Here is a 21864-nt window from a genome sequence, read left to right as displayed (position 1 = left end):
GCAGCTCTTCAGGAATTGTTTTGGAGCCTAATGCTATGTTAGTAACAGCAGCCAGAGTTTCTGGCACCAAGGTGATTGTGACCTGCTCGAAAGCAAGTCGTGTCAGGAAAACCTATCCGCCTTCTTGGAGACATGATTTGTCCTGATGGCTTACTTTCCCAGCTGTGCTGCCCAACAGACAGTGAGGGTTGGCCTTTGCAACCTCCACCCTTCCTCATTTAAGAGAAGGCAACTGATGAAGTAAACGATGAAAAAATACCACGAATTAATGTTCACGTTCTCGTGAGGGCACAACTGAGGGCACAGGTATTTTTCACAGCCACCAGAAAGCTCAGTAGCTTTTTTCAAGTACATTAGGTACATTTTCAACCCTGACTTTTGCAGAACGTCACTTATTAGTGCTGGTCAGGATTGCTACATGAAAAATCTGTACCACATTCACCATTTACAATAAAAGCAGAGCTAAGAGAGAAAGAAAAACTAGAGACCAATTGCCGCAGTTTATTTTGGAGGTGACATCGAGGCAAACAGCGTATTTGTTTCAATGAATTTTATTTCGTTCTGTATTATACAAGTGGGATCTGAATCCCCAAACTTCCCACCATCAACATAATGGAGAAGCACCACTACACAAGAGGAAGGCAGAATTTTGAAGCTGGAAGACAGACTGGACCAAGCCGTTTCTTCCCACGTGGTCAGAAATTCTTCCTCCTTCACACAATGTGCTTCCCAGACCAGCAGGTTTACCCCAGGAATAAGAGAGACAAAGCTAGCTCTAAACATTCCCTCTGCCTCCTCCTCTCCCCAACAAAAGAGGCTGCTCAATGCCAGCAGTGGAATGGTTAAATACAGGGAGCACATCAGGTTTTCAGTCTCTCAACCAGCCCACTAGATTAAGAAGTAACCTGGTTACTCCCTCTCTCCTGAAAAAGATCCAGGAAAATGAATGACCTAAAATGCTGAAGACTTACCTCCTTTCCTTCCCCCATCCCATAGCCTTGCTCTCTAAGCAGAGAGTAGGCAATGAACTCTGAGGAGGCTGAAGGAAAGCCAAGGAAAATCAGGGGCTACCTGAATCCCTGGGAATCTGGTGGCTACCCTGGTGCCCTCATTCATTCCCTTTGAGGTTCAGAGACCTGTTTGGAATAGTACACAGAGAGGGCCTCCCTTAAGGACTCAGAAGGAACCAGGGATACAGAACACACGGGAACCACCGTGAGGGTACACACCATTCCAGGGATGGCCCAAACCACAAACAGGGCAAGACTTCCCCTCAGCCAAGGCCCCAAGGGCTGGGGGAACTGGGACGAGGCCCTGGCAGGGGGAAGAGAGCTCCTGCAGCAGTACTGAGGTCTCATCTGAATTTACTTCTTCTTCCTCTCCTGGGAACAGCGAGGGCAGAACCTGTTAGAAAGGGAAGTACAAAGCCAACATTTAGGGCATGACTTGAGCCTGAAGTACATGGTCCCAAAAGACCTTTTCCAAGGTCCCTGACAAAGCCTTAATTCAAACTTCCTTTTAATGGTATCTTCTAAGTGTGTATATACAGTACTTTCCCTCCTGCCACCTAGGACCTTCCCTTTCCAAAGGCCAATGGAGCCCCCAGGTTGCTTCACTCACCATTTTCCTCTTGGTTTTGTTGTCAGACCCACACAGGCAAAATGAAACCATTCAATGGAACACTGTTGGGATGAAGAGCAGCCAGTTAAAGAGCAGTTTTCTTTTGAAACTGTTGCTTTTGGACTACCAGAGTTTCCCAAACTCCTAAACCCCCAAGAGTGATCAAGGATTGAATACTCACACCCAATCTACACACTGTTAGCAAGGAGAACTCCCCTTCTCCCTTGCTAAGTTTAGGGGCAAGAAAACATTTTAAAGAAAACCCTGAAGAAAGAGGCACTTCAGAGGTCATGGCCAGCCACACCTCTGCCCTTCCCAACTCCCTGAGGTAAGCCCTCCCCTTTGTCACTGCTTGCTGTACCAGGCCCCACCCAAGCAGGACAAGACTTTCCAGGCACGACTCATCTCCACTCCGTTCCCCCCATTTCCATCTCGTGCAGGCTCTTACATCTGGGTTGTCACAGCCAATCATCTCCCCATAGGAGACCTGGTGGCACAGGCAGTAAGTGGGCTCATTGGGGTCCACAGGCATATCCAGTACATCTGAAGGGTGCACATTCCCAAAGGTGACTGAAGGCATCCCATACTCTGTGCTACTGCAGGACAGGAATAAAGTCAGTCAGAAAGTAACTGGCTTTGAGCACCTTCAAGCATCCAAATACAATGCCCTTGCTTGCCAGAGACAGATACTTCTCTTATTTAAATACAATCAACTCCAATGGAGTGACCTGCTTTCCCCTTCAACCCACACTCCCCTGAAAGAATAAAAAAAGTGTCAGTCCTCTTGCTTCCCAAGAAGGGACAGAGGACACACCATTCCAGGGTGGGTGGGGATCAGCCTGGCTATGCCTGCCTTGGTCTGATTTCTAGTGCTGCCTCTCATTCCCTCAAGTCTCCTAAACACTTACGTGCGGACGAGCTTCAATTTCTTTTGGGCAGTTTTTGGTGCTTCCTCATCAGAGTTCTTCCCTTTAGAGCGAGCACGGGCAGCCTTTTTCTCTTTCTGGGCTCGGCCCTCTGGTAAGAAGAGAAAAAGGTGTTGCATCTGTCACCCCAGCAAAACAGACACCTGACAGTGACAACCTCTCCAGCACTAAAATACACTCCTTCTTTGGAATGTATATTGGCTTTGGGCCATGCATCCCATCCTAATTTATCTAGCGGCCGTGAATATGCTCACACAAGAAGAGCCCAGGTCACCATCTGTTTACCTGTCCTTCAGATTCCAGCGCAACAGTCTTTGATCTGCACCACTCCAGTGCCTGCCTTCATCCCCACCACTTCCACAGTCACTTGGCTGCCTCCTGAATCAATCTGCAGCCCAGTGGTGGTACTCACTCTTCTTGCCCTTGCTGGAAGAACTGTCATAGTCACTCGACTCTATCTGCTTCTCCTTCAGGTCTGCTTCGAAGCGAGCGAGGTCTGTGTCCAGCCGCCGGATGTGCTTATCGACCTGCAAAGACAGCAGTGACCACGAGTTACCACAGGACAGAGCCCAGGAGGGCAAAGAGGGGACAAAGAGTGGTCAAAGAGGCAGGGGGCTTGCACTAAAGAGCTGACAAGCAAGAGTGGGCACAGCCTAAAGATGAGAGATCGGGGCCTTCCGAAATGGGTGGCTTTAGTTCAGACTTTCACATGACAAGCATGAGACACTTCCCTTCATACCATCTCATAGGTCTGCATAGCCAGCTGAACCTTGTCGTCCCCAAATTCCTTGCACTTTCCATAGGCCTCCTGGATTTGCTTGAGAAGCCCCAGTTTTTCCTCTGAAGACAAAGTCCTGGCATTGCTGATATACTCCGTGGCCAACTTATCGATCTCTGACTTGAGGTCTGAAACAAGTTGCACCATTAAATACACAAATACCACACACACTGCAGAGCCCTCCATGAGGAGAGACTGAATGACTGGAGCAGCTCCAGGCCTCCTTCCCTGCCTGGAGATCCCCATGATACAGGCAAAGCAAAGCAAAGCAAAGCAAAGCAAAGCTGATCAAGCTACACACTTGTCTTCGCAACAAAACCATCTCTAATCCTCACCTTCTGTCCTCTGATCCAGGTCTCGCATGAGCTGGAAGTTTCTCTGTAATTCAAATGGGAGGTTCTCAATACCTGCAGAGAAAGGAGAATACATGGAGAAATCAGGTTCTTGTCCATGATGCCAAGGCAGGAGCAAAGCTAACCAACAGCACCCCACCCACCCCAGTGCACATCAGCACATTCCATTTGTAGTCGGCTCCAGAAGACACAGACTATAAAAATGTGATTTATTTTATTCAGAAGCGTACTTCCAGAATATATATTAATTAGCAGAAAACTGCTGCCATGCAGAAAGGTCCACACTAAGAAAGCAGAAACCCAAAATCTGTAATGAGTGTCAGTCATTATAATACGTCTCCATCCAAAAACTCCACTCAGTAATGAAAAAACAGCACAACAGCTGGTAAATAAAGCCATTTAGTTATTTCTACACAAGGATGTAAAAATTAAAGTTGATCAAATGCTAATTCACTGAAAAGTGAGTCTGCTTAATGCATCCATTTAACATAGGGGACAGTAGACATTTTGGAAAGAGCAAAGATCAAGTCTGAGATGGGATGTGGAGCAGAGAGCAGTCTTAACCCCCTGAGACTTGTGACTTCTTGTGCCTTCTGCACTGTCATCTCAGTGTGGCCTGTCCAACACCTGGAAGGATGCCACACATCGTGAATAATAAACATTTGTAGGGCTCTGAATGAGCAATGTGAAGTTGATAGTCAATTAATTTTCAATGCACTATGCTACTCCCCCCCTAGGCATCACCAGATGCTCAACTGGCAAAGCTGATAAAAACAATTCTCATTTTTCCATGGCTGTCTAATCAAAATGAGATCTAGGGTCACTGCATTAACCTGAAGTCTAAGCTTGATTACTGTCACCTTTAAACCTTAAAAAAAAAAAAAAAAAATCTCTTGTGGGTTAAAAAAAAAAAAGGTGGTGGGAAAAGCTCTTCACAAACACAACACAAGCACGTCTGAGCTTCCTGAACTCGCTTTCCAACTCACAGGGAGTGCAGCTGAAGGTGTGTCTGGCCATCACCAAAGCTGTCCAACATATCAGTCCTGGCAGCATTCTCTATTTCACTGCAAGCATTTCTACAGCAATGAATGCTTTTCCACTTCCCTGAAGAGCAACCAGTTGACAGGGAAGGTTCTGTACGCAAGAGGAAGGTTTTAACAAGATTTAACAAGTACTACAGAACAGGACGTGAAATTAATTCCTGTAAGAGGTAAAACCAATTGTGGGCCTTGCTGAGCACAGAAGTTGTTCCTTTAACTTACTTTTTTGCCCAAACAGCATAATAATAAGTTACATACAGAATCCTTAGGAGCAATCAAGATGCTGCTTCAACAGATTTCTGTTGCCATTTCTGATTTAGTTACCTGAGAAATGCTTAGATAGTAGGTGTCCTTAAGCAGTACCCTGATACATAATCCACGGCACATACACATCACCCCTCTGCATTCAAGGACAGTTAACAGTGCAAATTCAAATTTTGAAAAATCACTGAGCGGCAAAATGAAGTCTGTTGGCACATCCTGAATTTGATACTTCCATGTTTGTTCAGCATGACAGACTTCACACAAGGTTTAAGCAGCTGACTACCAGATTACATCCCTACGGCTCGAAAAAGCATCTCAGAACACGACGGGGACACAATGCTGGAAATTATTATTGCTTATAGAGAGAGCTTATGGCAGGGATGAAATCCAGCTTGGGAATCTCAAGACCATACCTTTTTCCTTCCTCAAATCCCCAGCCTCATCAACTCTAAACCTTTCAATTTATATAGCAAATGAAACATGGGTCATATTGCAGCACGCTGCTTTTCATTCCTCTCCAAAGCATCTGCTGCAGAAGACAAGACAGGTATCCTCTAGAGGAAAACAGTATCTGTTCCTGCACTGCACACAATATGTCAAATTTATATTGAGTGTATTAATCCTGGAAGATCATAGCTTCTAAATTCTGGACTTTGTGGTTTTTAGGAAAGATTAATGTAATTTCTGTTTCTCTTCTGAAAAGGACAGATGGTAAAAGCACTAATTCTACCAGGTACTGTCAGTTTTCCCTCAGCAGGGCTAGAAACCGTTCAATAGAGCAAGCACCTGAGCCAGCACAAAACCCAGTAGGATATTACTCTGTGGGCAGAACAGCCCCACACGAGGTTACAGTCACGTTTCACAGCGACGTTCTCACACCAGGAGAAACTCAAACAGGAGTTTGTTTCTGCTACAGAACGTGAAAGGAACTGTGCTCTAGTTTTTACAGCTGTCACTGTAAAAATCTGCCACCACCACTAACATCAGCACACACCCTCGTTTGGACAGCATCTGTCCTTCTTTTGCCTCTATGTGCCTGGCCTTGTCTGCCCAGCCTGTGCCCCCTACCCTTGAGAGCCTCTCTCTCCCAGCACCTGCTCCCCTCAGTGCCAGCCCCTCGGCCGGCCAGTGGCTCCCCTGCCTCTTTCCTGCCTCCAGGTGCTCAGAGCCCTCTGCTCCCGGCGGCTCCCGCAGTGTGGGGAGAGCTGTCACCTGGCTCTGGCTCTGGCTCTGCTGAGCAAATGCTCATTTACCAGCTAAGCACTTCCCAGCCATGATCTTCCAGAGGCTCGTTAGCTGGGCAGGCTTCACTGGGGCTGATGAGACAAACCCTGTCAGTTGAATTCCTTCCCTTCTAAAACCAGCAAAATGATTTCCTAAAACCACAGCAAAATATTTCACTCTGCGAATCTATTATTGGACAAATGTTCTGCTACTGCCTCGTCAATAAACTGGGAAAAAATGAAACAAGTGACAGTACAGTGACTTTATAATCAGAACTGCTACAAAGATACTTTATCTGTTCCATTGGAAATAGAAGGAAGCTGAGCACACCATTACAAATTATGATCCAGAGAGAGTCTGGCAATAACAAAAAGCATAACAAGATAAAGCTGCAGCTAAGCAAGTTATAACTGAGCAACAAACTATTTGTATGGTACATAACTTAATCTAGCTATGGGGATGTTTTCTACTATCTACAGCTTAACTCCAAAGCTCTTGCATAGCCTTAAACAGAATGATTCTCTGCATCACAGAATTTATCACAGGGGCCAGAACACTTGCTGAAATTGCTTGGACTGTGCTGTGCTGGCTATCAGACATCACCACCCTCTAAGTCCCATTAAAAAATAAAATCTAGATTTGAGTCTTCCTTTCCTCATTTCTACCACCACACTTTTCCTATTTCTAAAAACATTCATGTTATTTATGTAACTTAATTTCCTCCTTTCTCTTTTTTTCTCTGCAATTAATTTTCCTTTCATCTTAATAAGATTCACCTAAAATTATCATGACTAAATGCTATCTATCATAAAATACCCATCTAATTCTCAGATTATGGAACTGATAATTATGAAGAAAAAACACTGTAGAGGCATCCTTGATCACTAGAGAAGAGTGATGATGCGCAACAATGGACAAAAAAATAAGGAAAAGCAAGGGCCTCTTTCCACACAAATGGCACAGTAGCAAGAGTGGAAGAGGAGGATGGTGAAAAAGTACAGGGAAGGAAGTGCTAGCAAGGCCAACAGCTTGGTCCAAAGCATGGGCTGGCTTTAATGCAACTGTGTCACAGAATCCAGAATGGGTAAGGCTGGAAGGGACCAGAGTGGATCATCTGGTCCAACCTCCCTGCTCAAGCAGGGTCATCCCAGAGCACATGGCACAGGATTGCCTCCAGATAGTTCTGGAATGTGTCTGGAGAGGGAGACTCCATAACCTCTGTGGGGAATCTCTTCTAGTGCTCGGTCACCTGCACAGCAACAAAATTCTCCCTCATGTTCAGGTGGAACTCCCTGAGCATCAGTTTCTGCCCAGTGCCTCATGTCCTAGTGCTTGGCACTGAGAAGAGTCTGTCTCTATCCTCAAGACCCTCCCTGCAGACACTGACAGACCCTGGTGAGATGCCCACTCAGTCATCTCTTCGGAAGGCTGAACAGGCCCAGCTCCCTCACCTTCCCTCATAAGAGAGATGCTCCAGTCCCCCCAATCATCCTTGTAGCCCTCTGCTGCACCTGCTCCAGGAGCTCCATGTCTCTCTTTACTGAGGAGCCCAGAACTGGACACAGCACCCCAGACACACCTCACCAGGGCTGAGTAGATGGGCAGGATCCCTCCCTTGACCTGCTGGGAATGCTTTTCCTAACGGAGCCATTGCACAGATCCACACAGAAGTCTTGTGCAGCCCTACTGATTCCTCTTACGGTACGATCACCCTGAAAATCACTGGTGCAGATCTCTCAGTGAGTTTTTCTCACCTCTTCCTTTTCTTAGCTTGTTTTCATTTCTGATCACAGGCTAAAGTCTCTCTACCTAGTGGGGGTAGTGGAGGGAGTGTTATCCCTCTACTACCCCCATTCTGCTTTCATCTCTTTTATTCTCCTCTGCCCTTGTCATTCCTTCCCCCATTCATTCTTCCACAGGCATCCATAACCATGCTGTCTTCTCTCTTAAGAACCACACACTCTCTCTCCAAAAGTCAGAATCCAACACCACTTCTTTCCTCTCCAACAATTATTATTTTATTTACTTCTTTTTAGAAACACACGTGGGATGTCAGGTGCAGGCAACTGATATTTAAACTTCAGCTACTTAACTCAGATGTTAACTGTGACATACAAATGCAGAGAGCAAGCCTACACAGCCTCATAACTTCAATTATGCTTCAATCCTCTGCAGCACGTCTGTACTGTGCCAAACAATGGATTTGTTCAGTCCAAAGCCCTAAAAACAGATCAATAGTACCAAGGACCATATAAACACACAGTGCTTTACCCGAGACATCTGTTCACCCACCACATTTAGACGCATGTTTAAATTTTATTAAAAAATGGGAAAATACATTTTGAAACATGACCACGGTTGCTTTATTGAACAGTATAGATTTCAGCAAACACTTTAGACACCACACTGATGAAGGCAATTAAAACATTCCTGCTTGTGCTACAATGGAAGGGTAAATCCTTTGCCCCCCCCAAGACAGGAAACTGGCAGGGGTCTTGATGGGGAAGCACATCGGACTTTTCAGTACTCTGTGATTCTCATACTTTTGTAGCACTTGAAGTACACTGCAGGACAACTGGCTTGCAGCAATCTTCAGGAGCTTCCTTGCTCCCTCATTAGGGGGCAGGATGTCCTTTAAATCCCTTCTTTCAGAGTGTATAACCCTTTTAAATGACTGCTTCTACCCTGTTCTGCGTTCTTAAGTAATCAATCACCTTCCTACGCAGTTTACTGAAATTGGTGCTTGAGCACAATATATCCCTTTCCCTCTATTCAGAGATGGCTCAGCCCTGCTGCAATAAAAAATCCCAACCTGTACCATTATCCTCACAACACCCTGGAAAGGGACAATACTACCTGCAGTTTCACAAAGAGGGTGCTCAAGTGCATGGTAGACTCATTCAGCCACAGCCACCCAGGAATTCTGTGGCCACATCACATACCCCAAGCTCTGGGCCAGGGCACTGCACACCAGTCCACCCAAGCACATCTAGTTCAAGCACTGTCCAAACAAGTGGGTATCAGTCAGCAGTGACAGTCAATGTCAATGACAGTCAGCTATGGAAACCCAATACTTCCCCAAAGTTTGGACCCTTTTCTCAGGGCTCTTTTTGTCATCTTCTTATTACAGTAGCTCAGTGCTATGACATCCACAGCCAAGACAGCAGGCAATGTTGTTAAATCTCAGAAAAGGGATCTTTATTGTTAAAGATCAACCTTGATTTCAGAAGCTTGGAGGGCTTGGAGGACTTGGAGGACTGACACAACAAATGAGACTCACAATACTCCTGGCATTTCCAGCCTGCCTGCCACAGACCTCCAAAGGCAGGGACAACTACCAAAGAGATCACAGGGCTGTTTGCCAAAACAATGACATCAGATTTGCAGTTGGGTAAGTAAAGAAATACAGAGAAAACACAGCATGCTTTGCCATGTAAAGCCATCTTGCACCAGCTCCAATAAAAATATCAGCCAACAAGAAAATCAATTCTAAATGAATTGGTCATTAAATGTATCAGCTCAGTGTGGGCTGTGCCAGTAGCTTTCACACAAAAACAAATGATGTCTATGAATCACCAAATTTTCTCCCCTGCACAAAATCTTCTGTAATTTTCCATAGATCATATGTGATGCATCACAGGTGTAACTATTCCAAAGTCTCAATAAGGTGAAAGGCATCTTTCACTACACTAGAACAGTGTCAAGTACAGAAACGAGTTATTAAGAGACTTGCAATTCTGAAGTACGACATGAACAGCAGAGGCAGGGACAGGGGCTATGGCTGCCTGCTACACTGGGGAGGGGATAACAGTAATGAAGGTAGGGAAAGCAAGAGATAAAAGAACTGCTGGGGAATTTGGAACACAGCCAGGTCTGGGAAGGCATCAAGGCTCGCCTACAGCAATTTCCAACATCATGCCCATGTTCTCTAGGAGCATTAAGATGACAATACCCATCACACCCTCATTTGATGAAGCCGCACAGAGGAAAACGCTGACAGGTGGAGCTATATAGGATAATCCTGTTTTACTGGGTTAACTAATGTTATCAAGGAATGAAAGGACATTCCCATGCTGATTGTAGGAGAAAGAAGATGACTTCCATGAGGGCATGTGCTGCTTCTGTTGCTCTGTGCTTAAGTTTTCTAGCACTCACAAGCTCTGAACTGGTGCATCTCTATGTGCCTACTGACATATGCAAACAGAAGGAGCAAAGGACACTTGATGCCTCCCTAACCAGTGTAAAAAAGGGGAAAAACCCAAGGTAAACTGACTACATAGTACCACGTTAACTTACCAGCTGAGACCTCCTCATCTAAGCCTGCTGTCTCCATCACCCTCTGCACTGAGGCAGGGATGTCCTAATGCCTGCTCCTGGAACAGGTCCTGACTGGAGGCCTTCAAGGCAACAGAACATAATGCAGCCATCTGAGCAGCCAGGCCTGTGACATCCTTCTGCCTCTCAAACTCACCAAGGTTAGCTGCTACTCCTGCTGCTCATGACTCTCCCAAGCATTTAGGCCTAATTTAGATCAAATACTGGCTTTAGTTCCTCAGGGATTTGAGGTGAGGGAAGATGGAAACAATTTTTGTTGTTGAGCAGAGGTACGTGCCTTGGTAAGTTGCCATAAAAGATCATTCACGTGTTGTCACTAGGTACACTTCCTTTATTCTGGCACCCTAAACAGGGAAGCACTGATGGTAGAAAACACAAGTGGTTGCACAGCAGTTCCCTCTACTATAGACAATCCCTACACTCATGGCACATTCATATGTAAACAGAGACTTGTAAAAACTATTTGGGACTGTTTTCTGAGTATGTGTGCTTCAACAATGCCTTTCACAAAGGAGCTCTACAAGCCACTGGAAACTTCCAAACAAGAAAAAAACTCAGGGTTTGCATCTCCCCTTCTGGAAAACCATCACATTATCCCTTCCTCCATCTCAAAGCCTCCACAACAGTACTTGTAACCCCACATGAGGCCAACACTGAGCCAAGCACAGTAACTCAAGTTCGAGCAAGCGCAAACTCTTCTCATGATTCTTTATGCACATTCCATCTTTTAATCACAAACCAGTTTTCTTCCCTCTTCTTCTTCCTCCATTCCTTTCTACATCTCTTAACTCCTTTGAACCTGTAGGTTTTCCCTTCCTAAAGCTGCACTGCTTTACTGCTTGAGGGAAGGCACTTACTTATCTTGCTTTCTCCCCTCAAAACCAGGAATAAAATGGTTTAGAAATCACGAAGAGGACAATATTTGAAGAGATGGAAATCTTTTTATGCTTCAATTCAGTCACTGGAGAAAAACCTCAGGAAGAAGAGAACTGGAACAAGACACATTCCTCTTGTCCCCTTCCCTGAATCCTTTGGCTCAGAATAGTCACTGAAGGGAGAGCTTCAGTAAGTAGGATGAAGGAATGAAGGTGATCAGAGCAGACAAGATATGGAGTTCCTCTGTCAAGATGTTCAGCACACATGGAATGTGCACATTTTTCTACTGCAAAAACATCTGCCATGAGCATAACGCATTTCAGACAGATCTGCTTTGTAATTAACAGCTTAGAGCAAAAGCAAAGGCATGCCTAATCCTAGGTCTAAACCCAGTTTCCCATTACAGCAAGGACTTGAAAGCTACTGAAATACCTGACCCAAGAAGCTGACAGAAACTTTTTACTAAGATAACTGTTCTTAACTTGTTTATTCCATGAAAAAATAATAGAAATAACTTCAGATGTCTAAAGTAAAGGGCTCAAATTATGTGAACTGAAGCAACTGGGGCCGTATGACTAGCTTTGTCATACTGCTCATGCATTTTAATATACAGTTTTTAATTACCTAATCACATGAGGTTTCATACAAGGCATTTCTCATTCCCAGTGACTGAGCCCTGATTCAAAGTTTTATTTTCTTTTCTCGATACTGAGCACTGATTCAAAGTTCTATTTTCTTTGCTCAATGCAGAGTCACACTCAGATCCAGAACCCAATCTGAAAACTGACTTTGTAATCAGCCTTTCAAGGTGTTCACTATTGTGACACTAAAATGTTTTCACAAAGCTGCAGTGGAATGGCCAATTCTCATACCAACAGAATGAAGGGCAAGAGATTTTCTGAGGCCAAGGGACTAAAGCCAAGAAGGCCAGCTAATTACAAACTCTCCTCTTGGAATGTGTAAAAATGCTATAGAGCCTGACTTTGCAGAATTATCAATTCAAGGCAGACTTCAGCTGCAGCTATGAGCATTCTGCACATCTGCTCCTCTGACTAAAAATCTCCACTCATAATCTGATGGAAGCACAATCCAAGCAAGGAAAACCTGTAAAAAGTGGGACTCACAACATAAATAAAAACATCAAACTCACTTTGTCAGAGTGGTATGCAATAGCTTCAAACAGGAGGCCACCTTTTTTCTTCCTACAATCTTCACTTTATTTCTTATACACCTTCCTTTATTCAAAGATATGAAGAGGTCCTACAAATAACTGCCCTCTTTCATCACACTCTCCTCATTCATTCCCTGAGCAGATCCAGACAGAAAACCATATGAAAGAGAATCTCTGTGGGAGGAAAAAAGAAATTCAATTGAAAACTGTCTGCAACAGCACTATAATACTAAAAGAATTCTATTCCAAGACACAGATGTAAATTAAGAATTAGACATTTTTTGTAAGAGATGATGTAAGGCTCTGGACAATTTCTTTCTATAAAATTTCAGGAAGTTTTGAGACATTAGTGAACTACTTCAAAACTGAATGGAATGTTTTATAAACACTGAAATAATGTGGGGGAAAAAAAGGGATGTAGCAAGTAGGAAACTGGATGCTGCCAATAAGTTAGCGTCAAGAAGAAGTCTTGTGTCTAAAACACTAAAATGAAAATGTATGCATTTTCACAGAGTCAGATGTTCAGGCAGAAAGCCAGAAGATGAGAGCAGGCTTAGAGAAGAACAACATGGGTAATTAGAAATATATGCTATTACCTATCAGCAGCCTACCTTACTGAAGACTGCAGTGGGTGCTCTTTGACTGTATTACAATTCATATATGTTTTTCTGAAAGAAATCTAGAATAAGCACAGCTATGATTAGCTAATAACAGGAAACAATCTGCACCAGGCAAAACTGGAAAAGGCCTTAAGAGCTCTAAGAGTAAGCAAAAAAGGCTAAACCATCACAGTGAAAAGTGTTTTGTTCTTCCTAAAACCTTTGTAACCAGATACTTTTAAGGACTTTTAGATAGTGCACATCACTTTTATTTTTTTAAAAGCAAGATACCTCAACATAACACTGACACCACCATATTAATGTCCACCTTCACCACGATGAGAATCTCTAATTCAATTGCAGGACCACAAATCTCAGCTGTGAAAGAAAACAGTTTATAATTTCCTCTACATGCCTGTGCTAGAGAGGAAGAGGAGTTCCCAGGGGGTTGGCTGATTTTAATGGACAGTGACATGATCCAGAAGTGTTTGACTTTGGTGGGAGCATTTTCCACCCACCAACCTTCCTTTCTCTCCAGCTGGGTACCTACCATACCTCTCACACTCAGTGCTGCATCCTGCTCATCTCTGCCTACCAACTAAAAATCTCAGCCTTTTGCTCCTTTATCTCTGCACTGCAGCTCTTACCCAAAATACATCCCTGCCCTCCCAGTAGGAAAACCCTGCAACCTTCCCTCTGCACTTACTCCTTGTCCATTTCTTCCTTCTCCTCTTTCCTAGTCCTTGTCCTCACAACTGGGGAGCCTCAGTCAGCTGCAGCCTTCTATACAATGGAGTGAGAACTGCACAAGAACATAAATCTTTGCTCCTCTCTAACAACCTGCCTCCTCATCCAGCTCTGCTTCCTGGCTTTTGCATCCTCCTTCCTTCCAGGTCCTAGATTCTTGCCTCTTCAATGGCAGCTTCTTTTCAGCTTTCACTGAAATTTGTTATATTTTTTGAACATTCTTACAGAGATTTCCTTTCCTAATGACAAAAAGGAGCACTGAAGCTACAAGGAATGAGACCCTCTGTCTCTGTGTCAACACCTTATCACTTCTGTGCTGGAAGAAACCCGGTGTAGCAAAATTTCTGAAGAGCCAAGCTCCAGTTTTTCCATGCATATGCAAACAGAAAGGGAGAGATTTAACTGGCCAGGTGCAGTGAAGTGAAAGACACATTACCAGAACTACCACGCTTTAAACACACCATCTCATGAACATCCTCCCGTCTCCAGTGTCAACACCAGAGCAGCAGGAAAACCCGAGAACAGCATTTCTCAAAGAACAAGTTATTGAATCTTAACTCATTAGCCCATTCACTGAGAAACAACTCCTCTGATGGATCTGCTAGGCTATTTTAAGGACACGTGGATAAAACATGCAGGGAAAGTCTCATCCCCAAGGGGCTGTTTGACAAAGTTATAAGCACATGAAGGCAGGATGGTAAAATAGGAGGAACCATAGGAGGGCTCCGATAGCGTTACCAGCTTCATTAACATTTACATGTGCCCCTCTTCGGCCACAAAAACAGGGCTGCATTTGTAAATTGACAGCGTAGGAAGCTACCATAACCACCGCCCCGCAGACCCAAAAGTTATCCCTGGCTCGATGTTCATCCCGGGAAGCGACTGCCAGCCAAGCTCCCGAGGCGGCTGCAGCAGCCTGGGCTCGTTTCCCCGGGAACAAAGCAGACGCGGGGCCGCGGTGTCAGGGCTCCCGCAGGAGCCGCAGCCGAGCCCAGCCCCACGGACGGGCCTCTCGGCACGGCCCGGGGAGCGGGCGCCCCACAGCCGGGCCGGGCTGCGCCGGAGGGCAGGGAGAGCCCGCGGGCGCGCCGGGCAGCGCTCGGCCCCGCAGCGCCCCGCCCCTCGGCCCGTCCGTGCCCCCCGGGCCGGCTCCGGCGCGGCCCCGCCCCGCCCCGGCGGCTCTTACTGTCCAGGTAGTGCTCCAGGTACATCCCCGCCGCCATCTTGGCCCCGCTCCGCCGCGCTTCCGGCGGGAACCGGACGCGCGCGCCCCCCGGAAGCGGCCCTGCCCGGCCGCGAAGCCGCTTCCGCCCGGCTGCCCGAGCACTTCCGCCCCGCTGCCGCCGCCATTTCGGGCAGTGCGGCGCCGAGGGCAGCGAGCCGGGCGCCGGGGCATCGCTCCCGCGGGGAAAGGCTGAGCAAGCCGCGCCTGTTCAGCCTGGGCGGCTCACACCAGTGAGGGAGACCTCATCCATGGCTATAAGGATCTGAAGGGAGAGTGTCAGACTGTTCTCGGTCGTGCCAGCCGCTAGGACGAGAGGCAATGACAGAAACTGAGGCACAGGGAGTTCCACCTGAGCATGAGGAAGAACTTTGCTGTGCGGGTGACTGAGCACTGGGACAGATTGCCCAGAGCGGCTGTGGAGTGTCCCTCACTGGAGATTCTCCAGAATCATCTGGGGGCAATCCTGTGCCATGTGCTCTGGGCTGGCCCTGCTGGAGCCGGGAGGCTGGAGCAGTGACCTACTGTGCTCCCTTCCAGCCGTACCCATTCTGTGATCCTGCTGAGGAGGTGCTGTCCACTTGTTCCTGTGGGTTTCCATTCTCCTTGTAACCCACCAGTGACGAGCAGCTGCTGCTGTGTCATAAAAGGAGACGGATGGTCTCTGCTGCAAAGGACTGGCACAACATAACACATCTAACAGAGTGACAGAGCAAGGGAATTAAGTTGTACATGTGACCTTGCTCTCGTTTTGTTCACGACGCCAGACCCACTTTTGTGGCCATACACTGTAAGTCACTTGAAGGTTAGAGCTCTTCCCCAGTCACTTGGTACTACATGCACGGTGTTGTGCTGTGATGTCACATGAATATGGGGAAACTCAGATTAAACTATCTTTCTTCTTTTGATCCTTAGGTTCTAGGATTGCTTTTTCAAGACGTCAGCATTTGTTTGGTAAATATTACATTTCACCCACCTTTCTCCTGCCTACTCACCTACACCATTCTGGGTTTTGCTGACATTTTGTATAATGACAGTCCTGAGCAAGGACTGAGTGCTCCCAGATTCTGGCTACAAGAAGTGACTAGATTTCTTTTGCCCTCTTTCCTCTCAAAGATATTCCAAGACACCATGCCTTTATTTATATGAATATACTGGGATTAAGTTTTTCATCAGCCTGCACTGCAAGACTGAGGAGCTGTTATATAAAGGAACTGCAGCTGTTTGAACTATCAACCATCTTGCTGTTAAACTATTTGGTTAATTCAGAGATCCTCTGTGTTCTGAAGATGGAGTTTTCCATTCCTCCTCCTACAGTCATTTAAGTTATTTATGACATATTTTTAATTATTCAAAACACATTTCTTGGTCTTTTCAGTTCCCATGTGGAGCAGCTGGCTTCAGTTAGCTGAACATTATTGTTACGCCTCACTTTAAAGTACTTGAAAATTCTTGTATAAATGGCCTTACACTCTTAATTAAGGGGAAGGATGTGGCTGTTACATTAAAAAAAAATCTGCTCCCCATACCATGTCACAGTCCTAAACCAGAATCCCCCAAACACATTCTGCTTGGGGCTATGAGGCTGAATGGAGCTGATGTTAAGAAGCAGACATTCTCAGACATCACTAATTTGGTTAAGAGACCACCTGGGAATCCCATCTTACCCTCCAAGCCAAGGCTAGGAAGATGTCAGAATTATAGACCACTGAAATGGGGAGACAAACTCCCTCTGGACTTCTTACCACTGCAGGTACAAACCATAGGGCAAAGAGACACTTGCCTAAAATCTAAATGGGCAAATCTCAGTGAAGTGTACAAATGTGTCTTTAACTGCATGAACTGCCGCTGTGAAGTTGCAAAATAAAGGGGAGAGGCAGTTTTGTGTGCCTGTGTGGTCTCACAGCAGTGGAAACTACCATTCCAGCAAAAACTAGTTCTTGGGCTCTGAGTGAGTCCAGGAAAGCTTGCTCTTTTTGCTGTCTTTAGAAAGTCAAAGCAAAGGTTTGCATTGCTCAGGGCTCCACAAGCATCCTCACCCACAGAGGAAGTGTCACCACAGTAGTAACTTGTTGAGGTGCAGTATTTTTTAGAGTTAACACTTCTGCAAGCTGAAGTGTGGGCCTGGGCACAGATGTTTTGCAGGAAGCTGCTTTCCCAGCTGAAATAAGCTCGAGGCCCATGATCATTTATGTCTAACCCTCACCCAGCCTCACACACTGATCCTTTGGCAAGTGCTCTAGTAACAAAGCCACACAAGCTAACCCCAGTGGTTATCACACTCCTCCCCCTCACCCCAGTTTGCTACTACAGCTACATCCTGTAGTTCATGCTGTAGGTAGCTCCTGGTTTGGCAGAGGACCTGCAGGATGAGTGGTGCTTCCCAGAAGGCCTATGGACCTCCCACAGGGAAGCAGTCTGCAGGAGTGGTGCTCAACCTTTATTGATCTACAGATGCCTGTGTGTTTTCCCTTGGAAATGCAAACACCTGCATACCAAATTCAAGCCTCCAACTTTCAGTTACCTTACAGAATTCTAAATTGTTGTCCAAGGACTGTGAGGTGAAGGCCAGTGCTTGAGAAGGGTCCTCATGCATAACCCAGCAGGAGACCTGTAACTTCAGACTCTTGTTCAGTTACCTTTTTGCTGTCGAGGTTCAGCTCTTCTCACTCTTTAGCATTCTCAGTTCAGAGTTCCCTGAACTTTGCATTTCCAGTCTTCAGGAAACATGAGAGGTACCCACACTTCATTCTCACAAACAGGAAATGATTGATCTGTAGCACTTGGCACCAAGGGGATTAATTAGCTTTACGGATGAAAGAGGATGCCAAAGGCCACAGATTAGAGCTGTGTCCATGTTTCAAAAACATTTCCTACTTCAGCAGCAAAACTAGGCATAGACTCTAGTTCTTTGGTGTCACGATTTCTTTTCTTGCAGTTTTTTTTCCATTCATTACACAGACACTACATGAAATCGAAATGTTTGTTGGACCAAGTTACTACATCTCTCTAGTACTTTGGTGTTCTACTATACAGAAACAAGAAACCATGCACACAAATTTAATCTGTTGTACCTGAAAGGACGATTGAACAGGTACCTATCTTGTAGTTAAGGAAGTGTACAGAGCAATTTCATTCCGTGTTCTGAAACTGCACTAGTAAACTTGGGCAGCTTTCAGGTACATTACCTGCAAAATATTAGAAGAAAATCCTAAACATGATATATATCCTTTAGTTGATATAAAGATGATAAAATAATCAATAAAAATATAGAAGACAGACAGAATCTCATAATTATATTCTATATTAGGAAGAAAGTTGGATGATGTCGACACGTCTGTGAGGTAATGAAATATTGCCTATTGCCAATGAGATTTAGGAAGATGCTTAGTTCTACCCATTAAATAAAACATCCTAGAAGTTGCATAGCTAGAAACTGACAATCAGTAATTTGAAAAGAATTATCTGGCAAGCAGATGGAAGCAATGGGCTTTCTTTTCCAAACAACTTTGAAGTTCTGAATGTGTTCCAGAAGACCAGCAAATACTTCTACTTAAAAAGTATTTGCAAAGTGTGCTCATCCAGGTTTGCTGTAAGGCAGTTAACCTAACACTGATGTGGCAAAATCACAGTGTCACTGACAGGGGTTGCACTCAGCTAAGAAAAGAAACATAATGCTATTTGTTTTAATTTAAAGAAAAAGACCTCTCTAAAATAACTAGATGTCCTTGTATGACAATAGAAGTTTGGTGGCTCAAGACAGCCATCTAGGCCTAATGTAGCAAGACTTGAACTGAACACTACACAGTCTGGTCACTGAAAGTGAAAAGAAAGGCAACAGATAAGAGCTACATGATGGAGCCAAGCCTTATTGTGAGACACCTAAACCAGCTCAATTCAATTTAGCTGTTTGGAAAGATGAAAACAGTGACTTGATCATGGTCTGTAATTCATTACACAGGAAGAAAGACTTCTTATAGCAGAAGACTTTAATGTACTCAACAAAGGCATAACAAGGCCCTATGGATTAAAATAAAAAAAGTAGTAATATAGAATGGCAGTTTCAATGGCAGAGATAACCAACAAAAAAACTGTAATAAGGGACATGGTTGATTAACCATAAGGCTTTAAATTATAAAAGTCTTAAATGTTTCTTGAAGATTTAACTGAATTGTAGACCAGCAATACTATCATTAGTCACGGCTGAGATTCAGTTACTGTTTGTGGGTGACTTTTCTAAATTATTTCCAGCCTACATGATGTTTCCTTTTAAAGCAATAATTTCTAAAATCCAGCTAAGAACAGAAAATCAGCTTGGAAAAGGACAAGAAGAATAAGTGCTATTGCCTGTCAGCAAAGATACAAGATGCAACCTCATACAGAACCCCAGAGTCATTGTCAAGTCTTCTTGGGTACAGACATATAGAAACAAATGGATTGGCATCACAATGAAAATGCAGGGTCAAAGAATTCATAGAACTGAAGAAGAAGGACCATGGGATCTTGTTAAGAGAATATTCCATTCTTGTGAGTGGGAGGTAAATAATTGAACCGTTGTTGGCTTGAGTATACAAAGCAGAAAAGCTGCAGTCTGCAGAACCTCAGGCTTCATCTAAAGAGCGAAGAATTTTGTACAAGTTGTTACATTTTGTGTCTTGCAGGAAGCAACTGTACTTTTTAAACCACCCAGAGCACTCTGAATATGTTAAACAACCTTGGGATTTCAAAGAGGAAGACTTAATCCAAACTCTAATAAGTGACAAAGATAACAAGGGTAAGGTATCTTCAATTATTCCCACATCAGCAACAGGACTGAATAACAGAGAAATTCTCATTGATAAGAAAAAAAAGAGGCCTAGAACAAAGGGGCATTTCTGAAACTCAGTGGGAAAGTCCCTTAGTAAGAAATAGTTTCTTCTTGGGAAACAGTCAAAGCTATAGGCTCAGCAGCAAACTGCACAAACACAAACAGTAACACCTTTGAAATGACTGGTAACACAGGAATTGTACAGCCTTAAATATGTATGGATGCCCATGCTAGGTAGCAGATTCCAAGAAGAGAAAGGATGACAGACATTAGAAAACAACACATCAAACCAGGGACCAGAAAAGGCATTTGAACATATAAAATGAAAAATCATTGCAAAGAATTTTAACTTGTTAGCCATTCCCCAGGGAATTCAACCAGTCAGCAAAGTATTATTCTGACTTTAAAAGCCTGCCCAGCTTAATTCAAGACACTGCACCCAAACCAAGTCATTTTTCAGACTTAAAGATGATGCATTCAAGATGAGAGAACTTGAGTGAAGCTGGCAGTTTTGTCCTGTTCATGTGGAATATGGCAGTAATAAACCTGTGCAGTCTCATAACTTCCAAGGTGAGCAAAACTATAAACTGAGTTGTCCATGAGAAAAAAAGAGAGGAGGCACAGGAATATGAATTAAACTCTCCTGTAAGGAGAAACATAACAGATGGAAAAGGTGAAGGCCAGACAGCAATCAACATAAATTAGACACTATAAAAACAGAGAAAACTGTTAAGAAAAACTCTGTGACTAGCAAAACTAACGGTAAAAGGAAAGGAATATTTTGCTCATTCATTCCTTTCAATCACAAAATAAACAAAGGAACATTACTAATAGCACTGATCCATGCTAGATAAAAATGGTGAAAATACTAGTGACACAGAACAGGAGCAACCAGTCAACAAATACTGCCAATTCCATTTAGAGAAAGGAACAGAATTTAGCAGTCATGAAAATAGCAACTTCTATCTAGTACCTTAGTATCAAAACAGGAGATGAGACAACACCTACTAAGGATGTGTATTTTGAAATCAGCAAAGAAACAGGAGTTCTGAAAGAGTTCACCAACAAGCTCTCTAGCCCAGTGATTCTGATCTTAATTAAACTTGGGATATTAGAGAAACACCTTAAGACACTCGTGACAGTACTCCCAAAAGGCAAATGAAACGACTTGATGACAAAATTATGGAAAAACTGTAGAGATGAAGAATTGGTGAATGAAAAAAAAAAACCTGTAACACAAAGGTTTTATGAAATACGGATTTTGCAGTTAAAAAAAAGAAACCCAAACCTTAATTTCATTCTTAGATGACATCATTATACATTTGGTTTAACAAAGGGGACTGCATAGGTGCAACATACTTACAAGTTTTATAAGGCATTGACCTAGCACCATAAGTCAGAAATATTTACTGTACATAATCACATACTAAAAGGATTAAGAAATGCCCAGCCTGCATGTCTCAAAAAGAAGCTAATGAAAAGTTGCACTCAATGATGCTTTTCAAGTTAGCATAGGTCAGATGCAATATTGCATTTCAACCTGGATCTGAAAGTAAAAATAACAACTGATACAGTTTGTGGGTGACAGAACTGGGAAAGCTGTGAGTAACCTGGTCCATCAGTCAGCCAGGTTCATTCACACAGATTGGACTTGGACACAGCCTCACGTGAAACATCCAGGAAATAAGAACCCAGACCTGTAGAGAAGGGAAAACACTATCATGGAAAGCCAAGACTTTGGGTGATCAGACTTGACCACACAAGCAGCCACTGTGAGCTCCTGTATAATGCTGTGAGAAGAGGGAAAACACAATTCTCTGCAAACTTAAGGCAAAGGGCCAGGAGGAACCTCATCCATGGCACTGGGGCTTCAATACTCAATTCGAAAAGGACCATTTTTAT

The 21864-nt window shown here is 44.2% G+C and overlaps 1 protein-coding gene across 2 annotated transcripts; it reads right to left on the bottom strand.

Moving 5' to 3' along the window:
- Positions 1-535: 535 nt before the first annotated feature.
- On the bottom strand, positions 536-15240 carry ING4 (inhibitor of growth family member 4). Of its 2 annotated transcripts, XM_085068921.1 has the most exons (9): positions 15120-15156; positions 12567-12761; positions 3660-3731; positions 3286-3452; positions 2959-3073; positions 2529-2637; positions 2069-2216; positions 1621-1682; positions 536-1404 (listed from the first exon to the last, which is right to left on the bottom strand). In XM_085068921.1, exons 3-9 carry the CDS (start codon positions 3685-3687, stop codon positions 1365-1367), a joined length of 669 nt encoding a protein of 222 aa, XP_084925047.1. In that variant the 5' UTR covers positions 3688-3731; positions 12567-12761; positions 15120-15156; the 3' UTR covers positions 536-1364. The 2 variants fall into 2 exon arrangements, with proteins under 2 accessions (XP_084925047.1, XP_084925039.1); XM_085068913.1 differs by lacking the exon at positions 12567-12761 and having other exon boundaries at positions 15120-15240.
- Between the last annotated feature and the right edge of the window lie 6624 nt (positions 15241-21864).

The sequence above is a fragment of the Lichenostomus cassidix genome, chromosome 1 (assembly GCF_008360975.1).
Source record: "Lichenostomus cassidix isolate B80296 chromosome 1, HeHo_3.0, whole genome shotgun sequence".
Lineage (NCBI taxonomy): Eukaryota > Metazoa > Chordata > Aves > Passeriformes > Meliphagidae > Lichenostomus > Lichenostomus cassidix.
This window is presented reverse-complemented; position numbering and strand designations above follow the sequence as displayed.